The sequence below is a fragment of the Podarcis muralis genome, chromosome 4 (genome assembly GCF_964188315.1).
Source record: "Podarcis muralis chromosome 4, rPodMur119.hap1.1, whole genome shotgun sequence".
Lineage (NCBI taxonomy): Eukaryota > Metazoa > Chordata > Lepidosauria > Squamata > Lacertidae > Podarcis > Podarcis muralis.
The window spans coordinates 25,703,614-25,727,387 of record NC_135658.1 but is presented as its reverse complement, the minus strand read 5'-3'; the positions used below and the strand labels follow the sequence as shown (position 1 = coordinate 25,727,387).

The 23,774-nt window shown below is 41.5% G+C and overlaps 1 protein-coding gene across 9 annotated transcripts in view; it reads right to left on the bottom strand.

Moving 5' to 3' along the window:
• The window catches only part of TNFRSF19 (TNF receptor superfamily member 19), a 61,716-nt gene that overhangs the window by 6,160 nt on the left and 31,782 nt on the right, over window positions 1-23,774 (bottom strand). For all 9 annotated transcript variants that reach the window (XM_028726330.2, XM_028726335.2, XM_028726336.2 and 6 more), the window contains 2 exons: window positions 4,481-4,645; window positions 3,426-3,551 (listed from right to left, as the gene is read on the bottom strand). In XM_028726330.2, the coding sequence (XP_028582163.2) occupies window positions 3,426-3,551; window positions 4,481-4,645 (291 nt within the window). The remainder of the gene's footprint in view (window positions 1-3,425; window positions 3,552-4,480; window positions 4,646-23,774) is intronic.

Sequence of the window (23,774 nt, the reverse complement as noted above, 5' to 3'; positions counted from 1 at the left end):
TGTGTGCGGTGGTCCTCAACGAACACGACAGACTTGCTGCACTGGAAGTGAAGGACAGAGGGAGGCAAGAACAGAGTTCAAATCTTCCCACTGCTGATGCTACTGGAGAGCATGCTGTAGCATTGAGCGCCGTCAGATGCTACAATTGTGGACAGACTGGGCATCTACAACGGAACTGTAGGAAGCCGCGACAGTCAAAAGGAGCCAAGAACAGCTTTACGAAGCCTGAGGCGTCAGGCAAAAGCCGTAACAAGTGCCAGGTGAAACCTGCAAAGGCTATGATGGCGAAAGGAACCACGCCAGATGTTGGGAACGCATTCATAATCGACACGGGTGCAACGAAGCATCTCTGCCCACACAGACAACTGTTTTCGACGTTGAAGAAGCAAAGCTTCACTGTGAAACAAGCCAACGGTCAAGAACTGGAAGCGACCGGAATTGGAACTGTGTATCTTGAGAGTCTGAACTTGACTATAAGCGATGTTTACCTGGTTCCAGAACTGAGATTTAGTCTGCTGAGTGCTTCGCAGATTGCAAAGAAAGGACTAAAACTGTACTATGATGCTAAAAGATGCAAGATCTACAAAGATGGAGAACTGTTTCTTACCGCTAAAGAGAAAGATGGACTGTATTTGTTGACTTTTGATCAAAGTGATTACATGAAATGTAATACTTTTGATTCTAACGAAATTTCTCTTGCAGATCTGACCAACAACAAGGACACCAAGAAGGTGGCTAAGAAGGTCGACAGAGCTTTTCAGCGGGTGTATGCTGATGTGATTGGTCCTTTAGAACCATCTAGAGGCGGTGCAAAATATTACCTTTTGTGTGTTGATTGTTACACTAATTATTCTTGGGTTTATGTGATGAAGAAACCGCAGGAAACTTTAGAAAAGTTTCAGGAGTTTTGTGACAAGGTTAAAAGTATGCATGATGCTAACATTGATTGTCTTTTCACAGATGACAAGCCAGTTTTTCTGTTACAGGATTTCCAGAGGTTCCTGGATGGAAAAGGGATAAGACACAAACTTGCTAGTTCCGAAGAAGCATGGAAGAAATGTGTCTGTGTAAAAGTGAACAAAGAATTGCAAAAGGGAATGCATGCACAATTGCTGAGTTCACATTTACCACATGAATATTGGGCCGAGTCGCTAGCGTCCTATCTTCATGTGTGGTTGAGAAAAGTCTCAACAGAGTTGGGATGTTCTCCTTTTGAGAAGTTGTTCAATAGAAAACCTTCTGTTGCCTATTTTAAGGTTTTCGGGTCTCATGTGAGAACAGAAGCTCCAAGTGGAGTAAAGAATGCCAGAGGCATTTTTGTGGGTTATGAAAAAGGTCTCTATAGAGTAATTTTGTCTGAATCTGGTCAGGTGATTCTCACAAAATTCTTAGAGAGTGCTCCTGAACAGGAGAGAGTGATTGTTCACACTTTTCCCACAGAGAATGATTCAGATGATGATGATGGTGAGTTTGATCTTATTGAGTTCAGTAGTACTGATGATGACAGCGATAGCTCAGACAGCTCAGTTGTAACAGTCATTGAGAGGAAATCTCAAATAATGACTAGACCCTCAGAAGAGAAGGATGAACCACTGATGAAGCTTAGTACTGGTTCTCCAGAGAGTTCAGAGGCTGAACCAGAAAGCAGAGAAGAGAAGCAACTCTTACGTAGGTCTGAGAGAGCAACGAAGGGTGTACCACCCAAGAGGTATTCAAAGGAGTTTGCTAACCTAGCATATGTTGCTGTTGTAAACGATCAAGGACAGATTGAAGCAGTGTCTGAGTCAGAGACAAAGGCACAACAGAAAGTTGTTAACCAAGGTAATGCGAAGTCACACAACCAGAGAGGTACATTGGTTAAACCAGTGGCGGGTAGTTCCAAGGGTGGAACTGAAACAACAGGGGAATGTTATAAGAATAACAACTGTTTGTTTTCTTCTCTGGATGACGCTTTGCTCGCAGCAAGCATTGATACTTTAGGGGGAGTATGTTACCATAAAGCACCAATGCTGCAGCAAGCAAAGACTCCAGCAGCTCAGTCAGCTGCTTGTGGCTGGAAAGCCAGACAGGATGTTTGTGACTGTTGCCATGGAAACAAAGGGGCAGTCCATTCTGTACTGAGCACCGGATGTTAGCTCAGTGTGTGTGTCATATGACCCGTACTGGAAGTACTTGGGTGGAGTTTCTTCTTGCTGTTGTCGAGTGCAGACATGTTTCTCTGTACTGATATGAGAGACAGAAATAAAGGATGTGAATAGTTTTCTGTCTGCTTCTTTCCCCTCCCTGGGGGACACCAAAGGGGAGAGAGGAAGAACGGTGTGTTCCTCTCACACATCTGAGAAGAATCGCCGAGACCTCGCCTGCTTATCAGCAGAGGGAGACGCGGGGAGGTCAACAGGAATATCTGCCGGTGCCTACGCTATGGCACATTCCTCTGACCGGGCAGAATTCCAACATCTACAACCATGAAGGATGACACCTAGCCATTTCTAGATGAAAGACCACATGAGCCATGTACACAACTATTTAAAGGTTCTCTTTAGCCACACTTAGGGAATATGATTGTAAAGCATAACTATAGCCAGGTCATAGCTAGAGTGGCAGCACTAACCAGATACCCCTGAACAAAATGATGTAGTATATCTTATAAGTTTACAGAAGTACAAAAACTCCCTTGCCCTGCCACTGGCAAAGCAATAACAACAGTCCAATGAGGACTAAGCATGTTTGATGGGCATGGAATGTTGGTGTGGGAGGACTGAAAATCAGGGGACAGGAGGAAATAATGGAGTAATTGGAAACCTGTGCAGGAGAACCACACGCTACAATATTTTGCTGCAGGTTCCACTTGTAGCATATAAGGTAACAGCTGTCTCAACATGGCAAACTTTCAGTTTCATTTTAATCAGACACCAGAGACCCAATTTCTTCTTTAATTAAGAGAAGCTGAATTCCAATCCTTAACTGCTAGAAGAAAATCTAATGCACAGTCTCTTAAAGTGCTTGCCAGTAACTTACGTAGTACTATTATATGCTACAATTTTATTATGATTTCTTTGCCAGATACAGTTTGAAATTACAACATTCTCCACTACCCTCAGAAGAAATGTCTTAATATTTTTCTTTTTTCCATTCCCTATATTCATATAGAATGTAACTGCTAGGAAAGTTTAAGATGTAAGGCAGGTAAAAATATGCTCCTGAGGATCTACACAGCGAACTGTACTCAGAAGTATAATGCCAATTGTTTTTGTTATGTTAGAATATTAAGATCCATGTAGCAATGTTTGGTTACAGAGATTCAAACTCCTATGAAGAGTATAATTTCAGAATTTGATCATTTAAGTTTTCTCTTTATCTCTTATGTCCCTGCTGCTTGCACTAGTCCTTTCCCCATAAACCTCACCCAAAATGAATGTACTTACGACATATCTGTGATGGGTCCCGCTGGCACTGGCAGCATGTTCTATGAGCATACACATTAAGTTGTGGTCTGTCAAAACATGAAAGCTCAGAGCCTTCATAGTGAATATCCTGTGATCGCACAGACCCTTAAGAATAGAAAAGACATTTGAAATGGTTAAACTGTCTCGGTTTTGTTTACAGTTTTTTCTAATCATAACCAGCATAATTTCACACTCATGTACAAAATTTATTCAGTGACGAAGCACTTCATTATGAATCATTTAGATCTCTCTGCTTTTGGGTCCACAGTTAAGATTCGAAAGCATTGTGAAGTAACTATCTAGGTTGAGTATGCACTATACCTTTAAAGCACATTCAAAGCGCATTTTGCTCCTCAAAGAATTCTGAGTATTGTACATTACCCCTCACAGAGTTACAATTCACAGCAACTCTTAACAGTCTTAAACCAGAATTCTTTAAATGTGCTTTAAAGGTATAGCGTGTACCCAGCCCTAGTCTGGCAGAAGTGTAATAGAAACCATTTGCAGAGGAAGAAAGCTGAAGTTCTTTCCAAGCAGAAGTACAGGGTAGACCCCAATTCTAGTGTAGAGCTGAAAGCAATCAAAAGTTGCTGAATAAGAAGTGTTCTTTGTCTGCTTTTTCCCCTATAAGAAAAATCCAGGCATGGATTACTTTTGGTTGTCTGATAGGAAATTATGGTCCACCTGCTGCTATTTGAAATTGCTAATTTAAAGAACATCTTTCACACATGATTTTGGTTTGGGTCATTTTTTGATGCATGTTTAGTCTTGTGAATGGGTTCACCATGTGCCAGCCAAGACTAACAAGCATCTAGACATGCGGTGGTTGGGCGTATATTCATCAGATTCACACAACAACCTTTCAATCAATTATTGTCTATGATGTAATCACTCAAGGTGAAGGAAATGCTTTGAGAATCAGCTCCAAAGTGTAATAAGATGCTCATTATGAAAATTCAGGTGAAAAAGTTATTGGTTTTAAAGGCAAAGAAAACAAAGGCAACATTATTAAACATATATTATGGAAAACTTACAGCTTGGCTTCTTTTCCATGAATTGCCTTTTACAATAGATAACACAAAGGATGAGGAGAGCTAACAGTACAGTTGCCAGTGCGCTGCATATCACAGCAGCTAAAGCAGTGTCTCGTGGACTGGAAGCAGTTGATGGGATTTTCACCAGATTCACTTTTGTAGTGCCTAAATAAAGATAATACTTTTTAGCTATATGAAATCAGATGCAAGGAACATCCAAGAAGCACTTGGTTGCTTAGAGGAACAACATCCTCAACAACAAATATAACATGAGCACATTTAATACAGCTTATTCATAAATGTAATGCCAGACATAAGTTGTTTTGACATAACTGTTTTCCATACAGCTTGGGGGTGCTCCTGGATTTAACCTTGTTACTTCAGAAATTCAAGTAGTCCAAAATATAGTGGTCCAATTACTGATTTGAGTTGTATTTAGAACTCATATGACCCCTGTTTTTTAACAGCTGCACTGGCTGCCAGTTCAAAGCCCTAAATTGCTTAGGTCCCCAAATACCTGAAAGCCTACCTCTTTCCCTAAAGACCCTCTTAAGATTCACCAGAGTAGGACCCTCTTGGTAGTTCCACTGTTCTCAGAGGTCTGGGGTGTGGGGACCCAGGGGAAGGAATTTTTCTGGCAGATCCTAAGTTGTGGAATTCCCTTCTCAAAGAGGTGTACTTTCATTGTAGTTTTCGTCACATGCTTTAGACACACCTCTTTACTCTGGCCTTTGATACTTATTAGGACTCAAACTAGTTGTGACTGTAATTTATTTTAAACTGTTTTTAATGCTGTATTTTATATATTGCTGTAACTCTTCCCTGGGACTTTCTGGTGAAGGACGGGTAATAATAATAATAGACGGGTAATAACAACAACGTTATGAGAAATACAGTTCTATAGTGGTATACGAAATGCATGTTCTATTGTGGAATCAACTTATATGAAAATTCTTGTCATATAAATGAAGAATCAGCCAAGCCACAAAGCAACTACTTTAATATCAAATACAATGGAAACAAACCTTTGAGCACAAATTCTATTGAGTGAGCAGAACTGAAAATATATATTTGCTTTCTTATCTACTTTTCTGATGTACAGTGGTGCCCCGCAAGACGAATGCCTCGCAAGACGGAAAACCCGCAAGACGAAAGGGTTTTCCGTTTGCAAGTTGCTTCGCAAGATGAATTTCCCTATGGGCTTGCTTCGCAAGAAGAAAGCCCATAGGGAAATCTCCGGGGACCTCTTTTAAATGCTGGCGGTGGGGAGCAAAGCCTTTCCCCCCCTCCGGCCTTCAGAAGAGGTCCAGGAAGGCCGGCGGGAGCCGAAAGGCTTTGCTCCCCACCGCCAGCATTTTAAAAGCGGTCCGGGATAGCAGGGAAGCGCTTCCCGCTATCCCGGACGGCTTTTGAAGGCAGGCGGGGGGGAGCAAAGACTTTTGCCCCCCTCCGGCCTTCAGAAGAGGTCCTGGACCTCTTCTGAAGGCCGGCGGGGGGCAAAAGTCTTTGCTCCCCCCTGCCTGCCTTCCAGGGGGCTTTTAAATCGCCCCGGGACAGCGGAGAAGTCCTCCGCTGCCCCTGGGTTTTTTAAAATGCTGGCGGGCAGCAGCGAAGGATTCGCTGCCACCCGCCAGCATTTTAAGATCACCCCGGGACAGCGGAGAAGTCTCCGCTGTCCCGGGGTTTTTTTAAATGCTGGGGGTGGGAAGAAAAGCCCTTGTCCCCCCCCCCCCAGCCTTCAGAAGAGGTCGGGGGACAGACTGTCCCCGGACCTGGTCTGAAGGCGGTTTCCATAGGAACGCATTGATTGATTTTCAATGCATTCCTATGGGAAACCGTGCTTCGCAAGACGAAAAACTCGCAAGAAGAAAAAACTTGTGGAACAAATTAATTTCGTCTTGCGAGGCACCACTGTAATAAGAATTTTTAAACATGTTTTCACAGCAACACTGTAGCAGACAAAGCCTCCTAGCAGCTTTGCCCAATTTACACCATCATAGAACTAAAGAGTATTTAGTGATGGTTCAGATGTATCAAGTATGAACCCTGCTCTCCTTCCTCTCATGTGCTTAGCTTAAAAAAAAGGTAACTTCTTGGGTTGATCAAACCATAGCCTGCTGCTACATCCAAGACAACAAGCCTTATTGTTTGCACAGATTTTCCAGGATCAGGTTACTGATTGCATCACTGGTTTGGATTAAGTAATTAATGGTTATAAATGAAAAATAAAATATTTCAGCAATTAGAACAGTATATCTGCTAAAGGTTTTCTACATCTGGCATATTAAGTAGAGTCTGCCACAGTATGTTTTCCACAGGTTTTCTTTATCATAAATCACCATTTATTAAAACTTAAAAGTTTCATTTTTAAAATGTTCAGATATTTTGCCACAAAGTTAACCCTGAAGAAGAAACAGCATAGAAAAGTTCAGAAAAAGAATCTAAGACAGAAAATGTATTTGCTTTGAAAGCCTGTATGCACAGATACTTAACAACTAGAAGGATTCATAAGCCACACAGCTGATGAGTGTAACATACATATTTTCCATGCTAAGGAAACTTATTAAAATACTTGGGATGTTCCAAGAGTCATTTTGTCTTAAGCTGCAAATAGAGATCAATGTCCTCAGAAGGAATTCATCCAAGGACCTTTTGCCAACTTTGAATACTAATGATCTGGGCCATTCAGGGAGTGGCCAGAAATAAAGGGGGTTATTATTTTCAGCATGCCACAAACAACAGGGGCTGAAAATGTTTAAAGCTGGGAACAGAGCTTAGATCTGAAGTTGTTCCTCAATTCATGTAAGGGAGGGGCAATAATCTGCCTGCATCCCATACCATTCCCAAAGACCTTTCAAGCCCCAGCATCAGATTTTCAGGGCATGCAAGGGGCTGCAAAGGGAAGGAGCTGGAAAGCTCCATTCTGCAAACGTGAACTCTTCTTGTTGTTGTCAATTAAAATGTTACAGTATTAAAACACAAAATAGTGTTTTTTAGGAGATCAGTGAAAGTAGTTTGAAAAGCATTCTCTCTCATAATAGATAAACTAGTATACTGGAGAGCTGCAGGCAATGAATCAGACCGAAAGATGGCTTGAATATAAATAGCAAAGGACTTGCTGCAAAGATGACTGAATGTGTGCTAGAGCACGCACACACACGCACACATAAAGGTAAAGGTACCCCTGCCCGTATGGGCCAGTCTTGCCAGACTCTAGGGTTGTGCGCCCATCTCACTCAAGAGGCCGGGGGCCAGCGCTGTCTGGAGACACTTCCGGGTCACGTGGCCAGCGTGACATCGCTGCTCTGGCGAGCCAGAGCCGCACACGGAAACGCCGTTTACCTTCCCGCTAGTAAGCGGTCCCTATTTATCTACTTGCACCCGGGAGTGCTTTCGAACTGCTAGGTTGGCAGGCGCTGGGACCCAACGACGGGAGCGCACCCCGCCACGGGGATTCGAACCGCCGACCTTTCGATCGGCAAGCCCTAGGCGCTGAGGCTTTTACCCACACGCACACATACACACACACAATCATTGCATGCTACTGCAGAATGAAAAGGTCTACTTTTTAGTTTCCTTTGCTTTGTTAAGTAGTCCAACAGAGCTTTTCCAGGTGTAAAGCAATGGACATTGATTTGGTACGTGAGGATTTACAGACCTCAGAGGCATGAGTGACAAATCCGCAGAGGCACTTTCAAAGGCAAAATTGTTTGTCTCTGTAATGACTTCAATGCCACAGTTGTGACAGGCCATTGAGAGGTGTCCAATACCCCATTTGCTCAGACACTGTAGAATTATTTTCATTGATTGAGGCTTGAGGCTGTGGATAAGGTGCTTGTATCTGTTCAGCCAACTTGATGTCTTGATCCTTCATTGCTTATTTGTACTTGCTGGGGGGTATTATCCAGGTAGGTCCAGGGAGTTATGAAGGTGTCATTTAATGAGGAAGCAGCCATCTTGAAAAGGTAGTGCAATGACGCCTGCTTACAAACTCCAACTCTGGACCACTTGTGAGAGTGGTGACAGCTCAGCTCCAGGCACAGGCTTAGGCTTAGGCCTGCTTTTGGGACTGAATTGGCCTTGGTCACTTAGATGAGCTTTACCAGGAGATGGACAGAGGGAGTTCAACCCCGTAAACTCTTGCTGGCTCTCTCATCAGCTTTTGATATCATTGACCAAGGTATACTCCTTGCCTGTTTGTGTGGCATGGGAGTTGGGCACACTGTGTTACAGAGGTTTGACTCTTATCCAGTAGACTGGTATCAAAGAACATTAAGTGACTGCACCTCAGTCCCCTGCCACTTGTATTATGGGGTGCCACAGGGGACTATACTGTCCCCCATGCTACTTAATGTTCATATGCAGTTGCTGGTAATGATCCCTATGGAAGTTTGAAGCATAGAGTCCGCATTATGCTGATGATACCCAGCTTTATTTGTCTGTTATAGACTGTGTACTGGCTTTCAGTAATGGGTTGAGTGAGGGTCAATAAGTTGAAAATGAATCCTGGCTAGACTGAGTTCCTGTGGGTGGGTGGTTTCCAGGTTTGGGGGTTGGGTAATGTGCATGTTTTAGATTACACAGGTACACAGCTTGAGAGTTTTCAGTTCTTATTTGTTCCTGGAAGCCAAAGTGGCTTTAGTGGCTGGTATACCAACTATGTGAAGGAGCGTCTCCACTCCCAACGTTCCGCCCGGACACTGAGGTCCAGCGCTGAGGGACTTCTGGTGGTTCCCTCACTGTGAGAAGCCAAGTTACAGGGAACCAGGCAGAGGGCCTTCTCGGAAGTGGCACCAGCCCTGTGGAACGCCCTCCCACCAGATGTCAAAGAGAAAAACAACTACCAGACTTTTAGAAGACATCTGAAGGCAGCCCTGTTCAGGGAAGCTTTTAGTGTTTGACGCACTACTGTATTTTAATATTTTGCTGGAAGCCGCCCAGATGGGCAGGGTATAAATATTATTATTATTATTATTATTATTATTATTATTATTATTATTATTATTTTATTATTATTATTAATTCTCAACCTTTAATAATCTTTAATAATCTAGCCATTGTGTCTGATGCATTCGTAATCTCTAGAAAGGGCTACCTTAAAGTGCTCTATATGGGGCTTCCTCAGAGCTGGGTCCATAAACTGAAGTTGGTGCAGAATGCTGTAGCAAGGTTACTTGGAGGTGTTCTATCAAAAACACATTGAACTGCACCTAAAGGACCTGTACTGGTTGCCAATAAGTTACCAGATCAAGTTCACATTTTGGTTTAAACCTATAAAGTCTTGAACAACTTGGAACCAAATGGCCAGGGAAACCAAGCCAGATGGGTGGGATATAAATAATAAATTATTATTATTATTATTATTATTATTAACCAGGATGCCTGCAGGAGTGCCTTGCTTCCTACTGTCCTGTCAGAGCATTGTGCGCTGCTGAAGAGACCCTCTTACTGGGCTAATCTTGATTGGCAGCAATTGGGGTGGGGGGCCTTCTCTCTGGTGGCCTCCTTTCTACTGAATCACTTGACTTTGGATTGCTGAAATGTGCAAGGGAGGATATTTTGGCACTTGTTAAAAATGTACCTCTGAACTCAAGCCTTTCTGGCATTTCATATCAATAATTAATTAAGCCTTTGGCTTAGGGCTGCAATTTATTATTATTGGGATATTAATGTATTGTTCATTTTCTGTTCATTTATGCATTCATTGTTATTTGTACAGAGTCTTGCTGGTATAAGGTGGTATATAAATACTTTGGGTAGATGTAGATCCACTGAAATTAACAAATGTGACTAGGTTAGGTCCATTAACTTCAGTTGCGTCTCCTCTGAGAACTTAGTTGGATACAACATTTTTGCGAATAGATAAAAAACATTTTTCTTTTGTTCATTAGCCTTCATCAGATATTTAACAGAGTCTATAATGTGTGTAGAGGTGCAGTGTCTTGTCCAACCTACACATGTTTATATTTAGACGTACAGACCACTTCTTCATATGTACAGTTGGTCTCTATACATGTTATAATGAACATTGGTCAAGGGCAGATCCTATTGCCATAATGCCACCCTGTGAATGATGGAGGCTAGCTATTATTACCGCTGTTCACAGAGGTTTCTATAAAAATATGCAAAACCTGTTCACCAGTGGCAAACTAGGATGACTGTGCACACAACAACCATTGGTTCCTCTTTCAGGCTGCCTTCAGTTCTCTGGAAGCAAGCTATAATCTGTCTCCAGCCCAAATGGGTTCACTCATTGCAGTAAAAGACATGAGGAGGCTTATTTCTTGCAACTGACATGAATTGCAGTGCTTACAGAAGCCCACATCAGTACAGCAACTTCACAGGCAAAAAACAACAAAGATTTCATGAGACAAAAGATCAGAAGAAAGCAACCCAAACGTATTAGCTTCTGAAAACATGTAAAATCTGCCTGTTCCCACAAGCATGCCTGGACAAGACTGAAAGTCTATAATTTCCTGAAAAATGATCTTTGTAGTCATAATGGCTAGTTAGGAGACCAAGCACTGCCAAAATATGGTAAAATAACTATAAAACTCTTACATGTAAAAAACAAGCTGCTATGCCAAGCCTACAAAATGTACTGAATTGAAATGGAGGAGTCATTTTCATGCGATGACCTCTATTATGAGCTCCTACATTCCCTGTGCAACCTGGCAGCAAGAGAAGAATAAAAATATATGTTTGGGGAAAATAAGGGCGAAGGAATGACCGGGGTACATGGAAAGGGCAGGCAAGAAAAGGAAGTAACCAGACAACTGCGGGATGTGAAAGGCGGCTCAGGTTAATGACAGAGCATGCCTGGTTCCATCCACACTTATATTGTACGGATATGTTAAAAGGGATGATTCATGAGTCCTCATTCATCTTGCTCTGTTCATACTTTTAAAATGTTTTTAACACATATACTTCCCAATTCCTTATTTCTTCATAAACTTCTAGCTGTAACTACAAAGTTTACAGCCTCCACAAACCAGCGTACCAGAACTCAAGATAATTTCGTTGCCTGAAACTAATGGAATGATCTCATTAGTGTTAGTAGGCTGGAGTGAGCTTTATCAATGCAAAAAAATAAAAACAAAAAAGTGCTGGACTGGATCAAACAGACAGATGGATCAAATAGGTGCTCCTTGCACTCAGGGAAAGAAATATTCCGTGAGTGGAAGTGCAACTGTGGATCCAAATCAATGCTACTCCAGCACAAAAGGGATGATAAAATACACTGACAGGGACAAGTAGTTCAGACTGGGGTATAATTGGGAAGACAGTTATGATTATTTTAGTTTATTACAAATGCATGTTAAGTAAATGTATCATTAAAAAAAGGAAAGAAAGCACAGTTTTAGTGAAGGGGACTCATGGAGGAGCCTTTAGAGCATGGTATTCCCATAGCCTGAGTACATACCATACTTTTCTGTGTATAAGACTATGTTATTTTCCTTAAAAATCAAGCTAAAAAATTGGGGTCATCTTATACATGGGTAGTGAATAAGGTGGACGTTTGATTGGTTGCCGCTGCGGCTGTTGTGCATGTTATTGGTTGCTGTGTCAATGGGTGGTGTTGATTGGCTGACGCTGCGACAACTGGTTGTGCGATTGGCAGCTTTTGCCAGCAAGGGGACAGATGTGAGGCGGATTTTGTGACGTGTGCAGGTGAGCGATTTTCGGCAATCCCCCCCCCCCAAGAAAAGCTCTACAACAATGGGTAATCAGCTCAACAACTCTATGCCATCTCCACATTTTCTGAAATTTGAGTCCCCCAAAATAGGGGGCATCTTATATATTGAAAAGTACTGTATGTTCATGCAAGATGTATACTCTTCTTTGCCCTTTTATTCCCAATGATGATAACTTTGCAGATTATCTCTTTTGTACTGTGGTCCATGCCTGATTCTGGAAGTTTAAGATATAATTTGTTATGAATAGTTTATCAATTTGAGTCAATAATAAAAGTGGTATGATTCAATATTACTTTTTTATTTAGGTTCATAAAGGGAACAGAAAAAAATATGACCAATGGAACACTGGAAAGCTTTTCTCTTTAAGCAAATATATGAGTTGTTATTTCATTATAAAAATGAAACTAAGTGAAATTGTGGCTGTAGTGAAATAGATTTATTATTGATGGGAAACATTTTATTTTTCTTTGTATATACATAATATTAGTAATAAATATTTTTCAGACTGTTTATTGGATTATTTCAAATAAAAATTCTTTATTCTGCAAGTCAATAACATTTTTGCAATCTCGATGTAAACTCAAACGCCGGGTGTTCTTTAAACAAAAAAACCTGAGCAATATTTGTGGTTATACTAAGTAATCCCAGCTGCATAATATAAGCAGTTGCCAATATACAGAACTGTTGACATTTCCCCAGCTATTTTTTTAAAAAATACAGTATTCATATATTGGATTAGAAATAAAACACACACAAATCCTTAATTTATCTTATTTTCTTTCTTTCCCCTCCACTCCTTTGTGACCATGTACTTTCCAGTATACATAACTTTACACACAAAGCCATTCAAGGAACACAGCCAACTGCTTATTACATCAGGCTATGCTTTCCACTGTCTACTATGTTCGCTTAGAAGTCTTATTTCTAAATTAATTTTAAAAATGTTTTTCATTAATAAAGGGAATTGTAATAATGTTCATAAGAAAATAAAAATGTATCGTGTGTTTGCAAACCCTAAAACACACACACACACACACACACACACATATATATATATACCATACTTTTCCATGTATAAGACTATTTTTTTACTCTAAAATAATGTTCAAAATCTGGGCTCGTCTTGTACACAGATAGTATCTCGCCCCCCCCCCCCAATTTTCTTAAATCGGAGTCCCTAAAAATAGGGGGCAAAAAGCACTGAACATTTTATATGATTAAATAGAACGAACACAGATGAATATTGAATAACTTAACACAAAAATATTAGAGCCCTGGGTGTAATCCTGCTGGCTCCTCAGACACAATATCCTATAGAAGTTAGTACAACTGCTACTTCCCTGCTGTGTTGCCTCTCTGCTTACAGGATACTGTTAGATGTTTCTCACTGTCTGCTAGTCTCCACACACCAAGTTGAGGCCTTCTGCACCTGCCTTAAAGCACCAAATCAAATCAAAACTTTATTAGCAAAGCCAACAGGCCACAGCTGTACAAGAGTTAAAAGTGAAAATAGGGATAAAAGGAAGAAAATAACAGGCAAAAGGAGGTCCGTCGGATGAACAAGTCTGTCACTCAGATGGTGGCCCTCAATTTCGCAGCTCTCTCGATGTACCTCGCGACCTTCTCTGTTATCTGACTATCCGTATCAGATAATAGAAAATACAGTGTAATGTCTGGTGAACGGCCGGGGTTGGAGAGAATGAGTGGAGTAATAATCTCATTCCTTAGGTCTTTGTAAAGGGGGCAAGAAAGAAGGACGTGGGACACTGTTTCCGTGTTACCATCTCCACATGGGCAGAGTCGTTTTTCAAATGGATTCTTTTGGTAACGACCTTCGAGTACAGCAGAGGGAAGAACATCCCATCTAGCCAATGTAAAGGCACGTCTGTATTTTGGGATGGTTAGTTTAGACAAATATGAAGCTGGAGAGTCAAAATGAGAAGGGGGAAAGTAGGTATACCGTGGGCACAGTTTCTTTAAGATAGTCAGGTTGTTTTGTCGTTCAATGTCTTTCAGGCGCTGGCCTATTAGACTCTTTGCTTTAATGAGGCCCATTGATAGTAGGGACTGTGAATGCAGACCGCATGTAAGGAGTTTTTGATGCACAGTTTTGAACCACTTGCTTTTGTGAGGGTCTTGCATTACTAGAGGCAGTAGACCAGGTGGATTCAGATTAAGACGAAGCCAATAGTTGAATGTTCTCTGCCAGGTCCGAGTTTCCACAGATGGAAGGCAGGCCTCGAGTCGTAATGCTGCGTTTGGAACACAGGAGGGGACGCCGAATATCTGCCTTAGAAATTTAGACTGGACAGTTTCAAGACTGGAGCAGTGGTTCCCCGTCCAGATTTGCGCCCCGTACAGTAACTGCGCCAGAGGTTTTGCTTGAAAAACTTCAAGGGCTGCTGGGATGTATCTGCCCCCCTTCGTGTAGAAGAAGCGGGACAGCATCTTGATACTTTGAGCTGCTTTTTCTTTGGCACATTTTTGATGGACATCCCAGGACCCGGTCGACTGGAAAACGATACCCAGATATTTGAAGGCTTTGACTTGTTCAATTGTCTGGTTATCCATCCTCCAGCTGTACTGTCTGTGTTTCCTTGCAAAAACCATAATTTTGGTTTTCTGATAGTTTATTGCAAGTTGCTCTCTCTTACAGTATGCTGAGAATTCACCTATGAGCCTATTTAAGCCTATTCTTGTTCGAGATAGGAGTATCGCATCGTCAGCGTACAAAAGCACTGATATTGCTTTGTCAGCCAGTTTGGGGGCGTGGAAGTCCGGAGATGACAAACAGTTAACCATATCATTGATGTAGATGTTGAATAGAACTGGGGCCAGGATGCAACCTTGCTTGACCCCCTTACTGACAGGAACTGGTCCTATAAGATGGCCATTTAACGAAGTTCTTACATGCAGCACCGTGTCTTTATATAAACAGCTGATCAGAAATAATAGTCTTTTGTCTATACTTGATGTGCTCAATTTATCCCAGAGTCTTACACGTGGAATTGAATCGAAAGCAGCCTTTAGATCGATAAAGGCTGCATATAACACCCCACGGGATTTTTTGGCATATTTGTCAATTAAATAGGCTAGGGTGAAGCAATGGTCTATGGTGGATCTGCCTTGCCTGAAACCCGCTTGCTCTTCCGCTAGAATAGCTTCAGTTTCCAGCCAGCTAGTTAGCTTGGTATAAAGATGTTTGGCATATAGTTTGCTGGGTATAGGCAGAAGGCTGATTGGTCTATAACTCGCCGGGTCTGTCATGGGTCCTTTTTTATAGATTGGGATAATTATTGCCTCAGTCCAACCATCTGGGAGTAAACCCGTTGAGTCGATCCAAGAAAATAAAGACGCCAGCAGGGGGGCCCACCAGCCAATGTTGGACTTCAGAAGTTCGGCAGGGATGTAATCATTCCCTGGGGCCTTGTTGTTCTTTAATTGTGCGATTAAATTCTCAACTTCCTTCGCAGTTACTGGTGGCCAATGAGGTAGGTCCTCCAATTGAATGCATAGTTTGTAATGTTGGGCTTCCTGGTCATAGAACAAAGATTGAAAATGGCGCAACCACTCCATTGGTTCCACTGTACAGATGGAATTAGTACGCTCCTGGTCCAGTAGACCAGATATGGTTCGCCAAAAGCAAGTAGTATCTTTCTCGTGTGATGCCTTAACCAAACTGTGCCATGCGGCTCTTTCAGCTTCCAATTTCTTTCTCCTTAGTAATTGTTTGTAAGACCGTCTCAGATAAATATAAGCATTAAGTAGGAGGGCAGTCCCTGATTTCCTGTATCTCCGGTAGGCTGTTCTCGTTTGTCTCCTTGTTTGCCTGCACTCCAGGTCAAACCAGCTAGCTCCGTCCTTTGCCCTCTTTGTAGCGGAGCTATGTATCACTGTTGTTAAATGGGGTTTCAATCTTTCCAAAAGTAATTTGAAGCGTTCCATAATCGCAGCTACTGAATTGCCTGATACAATAGCGGAGCGAATAAGCTTTAACTCCACTGACTGAAGAAGGAGGGTTAGATTTTCATTCAGTATTGGGGACCATTTGAGTCTTTTGGGGGCAGGTATATCCAAATTTACAGAAGGTATATATTGTGGCTCGGCAATAGAATAGTCAAAAGGCCGACCTGCAAGCTCTAAAATTAGAGGTAGGTGATCACTCAGAGTATTGTGGCCCACTTGGAACTTCCTTACAAAGCTGTGAGCAAATCTTGAGATTAAGATATAATCTATAACGCTTCCCCCAGCCTTGGAGAAATGGGTATATTCCCCGGGGCGGTCCCCCTCTATATTGCCGTTTAATATCAGCAGTTCCCTCCGTCTGGCAGCCTGCACTAAGCAGAGACCTGGGAAATTACTTCTACTATCTTTGGACAGTCGTGTCGCGCCAATATCCGTCTGTTCTTCAGGGTCCATAAATTGGTTGAAATGAGTGTATAGACTGTTGTCATCTGTTCCTATACGAGCGTTGAAGTCTCCACACACAATAGTCAGGGCAGACGGGTAAGTAGATTCGAGAGGCTCTAAAAACGCCTCTAGCTCAGCCCATGTAGCCTTGACAACGGGGTTTTTTTGGCCTGGGGGAATATAGACATTGACCAGCAAGAGAGTAGTTCTCTTGAAGCTAAGTAGAGCGGCTGTTGCTAAAGAATTGCAGCTGGGTAGGGCTGTTAGAGAATGCGCCAGCTCCGTGGAAATGAAGCAAGCTAGGCCACCACTAGATCTGCCGCCCCTTAGAGATGGAGAGGCAGGCAGGTAGTGGCAGTTATACCCATTAAGAAATATAGGGTCATTCTGCCATGTCTCCTGAAAGAAGATGATGTCAAATTGCTTAAGGTAACACAAAAATTGTTGATTATTTTTCTTGGCGTGCCAACCCGCGATATTCCAAGACAGCACTTTTAGGCCCCGGGCCCTTCGGGGAGCTGGATCTATGTCACCACCATGTCCAGCAATTCTTTGGTGTCTAAAAAAACACACCCGTTGGCTCTTTTTGAGGCTGACTGCTTGGAGAGAGTGTAGTGATCCTCTTTTCTTGGTGATTTGGGGCTAGATTTTGGAGTTGGGGGGGAAGCTAATTCATTCGGAGACAATTTAAGATAGCTGTGCCAGGAGCTTTGAGGTTTCACACCTTGATTTGGTCTTACTTTATTGTACATCACAGGGGGCTCAGATTGTAATTCCACGTCTACACATTTAAAGGTGCCTCCCACTGTCTTCTTATCCACCAGACATTTGGGAGATATGGGCTGCACATAAGGGTCCTTCATTGTCTCACCTTGATCATCCTTTTTTTCTAGTCTGCTTCGAAGTAAATCAAGTCTTTTCAGGATCTCAGTTTGAGCTGGAGAATGCAGTGACCAGAATCGCTTTATCAGCGAGAGTTCTTCCTCCCAAGCGGAGTCCTCACTATCCCACGTGAGAGGCCCGACGCCAGTTGGATGTGAGGCTTCCTTTTTTTCATTTGGTGCTGTTTGGTGGGGATGATCCTTAAAGCACCTAGAAAACTTGTTCTTCTTCAAGGATATGCGTACTTGTTCCAGGACTAGCCAACGCACTGGGCTCCTGAGGCAGAACAAGCTGCTGCATGCTCCCAAGTGAAGTGCTGAAAGTTTACTTTGGATTCTACTGACTTGCTGCACACCTGGCAGCATATTAGCAGCTAAAGATGAATACAACACATTGCTAAACTAGCTCCTAAGGGTTGGTGCCACATTTGTTCTATGCACGTGAAGCCAGTAAGGTTTTACCTTGTCCTACAACTTCTGGAAGTAAAGACTTGAGAAGCTAAACAATTTGAAATGTACAGCCTGAGCAAAATAATATTTCTGGTTTTCAAGCATATTAGCTTCTCATGCAAACAAAAATGAAATGCCACTGAAAAATTATGCTCCTTTACTGAGATGAACAATACAGTAAATTCAGAGAACAAACCCAACAGAATGGATGTAGATAAGATCTATGCAATCTAGTTGTTCAATGAGCTGCATCTAGCAGATTAGTCACTACTTAGCCTTCAATACTGCTTTCTAAATTCAAAGCATGAATACTGTAAGTCGCCTTAAGGGTCAGCCTACTGATAAATATACAAGGCCGACCGCAAAGAGCATCCACACAGTATAGGTCAATCATTATCCCATTTTCTCTGAGGAATTTCAAGTTCACTTAAATCTGATAACTGAGCAGCTAGCTCTTTGTTAATAAAAAGTAATGATTAAGTTAAATATCTTGCAGACATATTATACCTAAAACAAACACTCACTCAGCCTCTGGCAAAGAATGATGCTAATTATAGGATTGACTCAAGAGATGAAAGGTTGCTTCTAGTACTAACTTGTGCAGAAGGCTGGTTAAGAGAAATACTGACATTCTCAATCCCTGTAGTTCAAATTAACACCTTCTTCACCCTTTCCACATCATAAATTTAAAACATTACAGACTATTGGTATAATCCTTTTAGTTCATAAAACTCATGTTTCTACCCTTGCTATATGCACCAAGATGTGCCTGTTAGGGGAAATGGAAGGACTGTGTACGCATCCCATATCTCCTTCCAGTTTGACCATGAAATAGTGTGGCTCTACGGTCTTACAGCAGAATGGAGAAAGTTGAGCTGGGATATCAGAGACATGCACAGACCTCCTTTTAGACAGAATTAGGCTCCCTCAGAGGTCTAAAGAGGCCCAGGCTTCTTCCCCCTTTGAAGTCCATATCCGTAATAAAAATAAAAATGACAAGTCAACACATAAAAACAAAACAAGGTACCCCCACCATATTTCAACAACCAGAACAAGAAATAAAAATGATATGTATGACAGCAAGTCTGAGAACAAAACTCACAGGTAGGATGGGAAAAATTTGGACAACTGAAACTCCTTGGATTCTCACAACTTTAGGCTGCAAAACTAACACACATACCTGCGAGGAAGCCCCACTGAATTCAAAAGAACTTACTTCTGAGTAGACATGGTTAGGATTTCACTAATCATACTGTGAGGGAAGAGGTTAAATCATACCCCACACCCCGTGATAGGCCACAATAGCCGTAAGTGCTTTATGAGAGAGGAGCAATAAGACAGGTATTTGTTGTGGCCTATATGTATCCTCTGGGCTCCATATATGTGTCTAAGTAATTAATATGGATAAACAGGAATTCTAACATAACTGAATTTATATGTCAATGGATAGCTATTCAAACACAAGAGTTCACTTTTCAGTTTAAATATTCCTAAAGAAACTGGAAATTAGCCAGCTTAATGTACGTTGTAAGATATTTGAATACCACACAAAATACCTAGTTTTTAGGGGGTGAAATAAAGAAAAAAATTATTTTTCCCCCCAGCCCCAAAGAGCAAAGAAGCCAAGAGAGCCAGCGGGATGGATCCCGCGGGCTGTCTTGGCTTCCTCTTTAGCCACACACAACCTCTCCAGCCGGGAGAGGCTGTGAGCAGCTTTGTTTTTAGCCATGGGGCTGGGGAGGGGGAAGCACGAGCTTCCCCCGCCCCCAGAACAGGTCCGGGAGCGGAGGCAAGGTTGCGCAGCCTTGCCGCCGCTCCCAGAGCTTGCGGGCTGGGGGAGCGCTCCTAAGGTTTGCGGATAGCTTCCTGAAGCCTGGAGGGCTCTCAGCGAAAGCCTGCATTCGCTCCATAGGACGCACACACATTTCCCCTTCATTTTTGGAGGGGGAAAAGTGCGTCCTATAGAGCGAAAAATACAGTACCCATCAGAAAAAGGCACATTTTTTACAGATTGAGCAGGAATAATATATTCTATCTTTAAAGCTTTGATATACAAACGACCTTTCTTTTTTCTCCATCAAGTAGTGTGAATAACCATGTACAGAGCTGACTTGCAAAACACTGAGTATGCAACCTGCTTGATAAACACAATGGGACATCCCTGGGGTGCACTGTTTTCAGTCATCTGGAGTCTCCTCAGGAGGGTGAGGCCTAGTCAGAGAATAAAATACTGAGACAGCACTTTTAAAGGTAATTTTAAGAAAAGCTGGAGGGAAAGAAGTCAAGTCAGTAAGCCAAAAGCATGAGTGGCAAAAATATGTTAGCTGATTGTCTTAGAGGTGCTTCAGAGGACTTCTGAGCTCCAGGGAAGGAGCAGTCTAGACACAAAATTTGGGGGGGGGTGGGGAGGCAACTCAGTATGATGCATGATAAATAAAGACCTCAGTTGTCAAAATAAAAGCACTGACTTGTGTTTTTCAGCCTCCATACATGGCTACTTATTAACAAGGGAGTTTGGTGGAAATAATGGGGACAAAAAGACTTGGGCAGCACATTTATTTCAAAGTGTGTCCAGCTGAAATCAACATGGATGTATTTTTAAAAAAGAAAATAGAATTAAGAAACTAGTAGGAATGGGTAGTATTCAACTTAGTTTGACTCAGAACATACCCAGTGAAATTAATGAACCTAATTTAGGCATGCTTATTAATTTCAGTGGGTCTGTGAGTAAAACATCATCCAATGTTTTGAACATGTTTCTGTTATACAGATGCAAACATTTCATTTCTGCCTAATGCTCTCTCACACCTCTTTCTGCCTGATAGCTCTGAGAGGCCAGGCAGATGAACTAGCTATAATCTAGGCATTACAAGCTTCTGAAGTGTGTACCAACTGATAGGGAGAAAGCAACTGGCTACAAACTGCTTATAACAAAACACAGGGAAGAAAAGCAAATGGAAAATTCTCTTCCTGCTCTTGTTATTAATTGTGCACAATTAAGTACAACAACAACAATTTATTATTTGTACCCTGCCCATCTGACTACTTGTTTCTCTATTTCTTTAATGCATTGAGCTACTCATTTTCCTCTCTTCCTTTACTGGTAATATTAGTTTTGCTTTTTTTCTTTCTCGACTCTTGATACAAAAGGATTAATGCTAATGCAGAAGTCTCTAAGAATACCTTTTACCTTTTTAAGCCCTGAGACAATAGGCCGCGTCTTTGGCTTTTGTAGACCTTTTGAGGAAAACACTAGCAGGAAGGGAGGTTTGTACAGTGAACAAACTAGCCATTCATTGCGCTTATTTCCTTGAGAAAAATATAAAGCCACCAGTGACTGGCAGGTCACAGGAGAAAGTAAAAAGGAATACTAATGTCACCTAAAAGATAACATCTCAATCTCTACTACCTGCAATTATTAAAATGAATTCTAATCAAATACAAACCTGCTTCCTAACCCCCATAGTACAATCAGATGGATCCAAAAGGAAGATGGAGAAAAAATGCAACATAAATGAGCATCACCCATGAACAGCCAGCATGGAAAGTCTACAGCTCTGTGACAAAGGACATGCTATGTAAGCAGAAGGACCCATGGCGCAGTTCACAGCATTGCTAGTTCAATTTATTTATTCAGTTTCACATTTTAAAAAACCCTCTAAAAACAAACATTTAAAAGCCCATTCCACAAGCTTTTAAGAGCCCTTGAAAGAAATACACTTTTCACTTTGCACCACACACCATCCCACTATCACCTTGCAATCTGGCTAATAGCATGAGGAAGCCATGATGGAGCATGATCCTCTAGTGCACTGCATTTTGACACTTAGATGACAAGTGATTGAGGGAAATGAGAAGAGAGGCTTGAAAAAAATGCCACCTTTCCTTCCTTTGCTGCTACTACACTCAGCCAATTCATCAGGTAAGGAGATGGAAGGGGGAATATTTGAGGCACATGGCTCAGCCATGAGCCCGGTGGAGGTAAGCAAACCTGCTCCAAGGCAATCAAATTTTATTTTGGGAAACCTGGAAAATCCTGAGCCAAACCAAGGGGGGGCTTGGAAGATTTGTCCTTCACACACCCAGTGTGTTGCTTACATTTCATGACATCTAAGCTTTCTTTTCATTTCTGACTTGCAGTCACTGTGAACAAAAATTACAGAATGAAACAAAACTATAAACTTGTGAAGCTCTTTCCATAAACCTCGATTCCAGAATATGCCTTTGTCAAATGACACTATTTACATTATCTTGTTTTGCCACCCACCCAAGGTTTCTCCCCAGTAAGTGGCAAAGTTGTGGAAAAACTAGTTGAAGTCAGCTAGGTGCACGCTGTGCTTTTGGCTAGCATAGGATAGGCCTTAGGGAAGGAGCGTACAGAAATTTTGGCAACACTGCAATGAATAGCGAAACTGTACCGTGTATATCAGTGTTGCAAGTGTTGGGTCAAGCAGAGGGCCTCTGAACAGGGGCTACAGAATTCAGTTCTAGTTTTGCCACTCTTTTTAAAGCATAATAAGAGCCATATTGATTGATTTTATAAGCTGGGATTAAAAGGTCTATGGCCCTTTATATGACTCTTCCAAAATTCAGTGCAGCCCAAATATAAGACTACTGCTACTCCATTCCAGGCATCTTACTAAATACAGACCTACGCAATCCTACCTGAATGTGATAGAACAGCAGAGTAACCGACATAAAATGCTGTGAAAACTCTCTTCTAATCAGACTGATATAAAGCAATATTTATTTTCCACCTTTCCTCCAAGGTGCCGTAGAGGCTCCCTCTCCCCATTTTATCCTCACAACATTTCTGTGAGGTAGGTTAGACTGAAATATGGTGAAATGGGAATTAGAAACTTGATCTCCCAGGTTCTTGTCCTAGTCCTAGAACTCTAGGGTTACTGCAGTCGGAAGCAGTGTCCAGGCAGAAGTGGGAAAATCTGGATGAATGGCAACAGATATGTTGTCAACTTTGCCAAAAAGAGCTCAAAGCTCAACAACTTTTGTGTCCATATTTTCACTTTTTGAAATATGGCAACCCTAGCTACTACATCACACAAAGGGCAAATATGATTACAATATCTGAGGTGACATTTATTCCTCGTATAACTAAACACTAATGATGTATAATTAAACTATTAGTGATGACAAGGCATGCTTTTAAAATTCAATTTAGTTGCAACTGATTGTATTTATGATACTTTTGCAAATGACCTTCATTTATAAAAGATATAATCACTGTAAGGTAACAAAGAAGGATGTGATAAAATCAGAGAAAACCTGTAGTTAAATTCATTTATAGGATGTTTGTATTAAACTAAGTTATCAAACTGATTTCACTTGTTTAACATTCTTATTTCATAGTTTAATAAGCAAAAGATCTGAAGCTAACATCACACTATTAAACTGCTTAATATTGTTATTTCAACTTTCTAAAAACTCTCTTGCATGCCAAGCTAACCTTCACTAAAACCGCCATATATACTTAATATCTGGCAAAACATTTGTTTACAAGATGATACATATCAACCTCAGAATTCAAAATGCTGGGAAAAATAAACATCACTGCTTCATATAAAAATAGTATTATGAAACTGTATGTCTTGCAAACACATTATGTGAAGATAAAAGGCTTTATCACCAGCAGTCAAAAGCAATGGAATAGAGAAACACACAATGTCTTGATGTCGTGAAAACAGGGAAACTGTACTAGAAGTTACAGGGAGCCAGGAAACTAGACATGCAGCTGCTGTTTTTGGCAAGAGCCATGTGTTAGGAAAACATCTTCTGGCCTAAAGTTCAAAACATTGCTATAGTTTAGTCAGAAAATCTTGCAGAAAATCAATGTTTTTT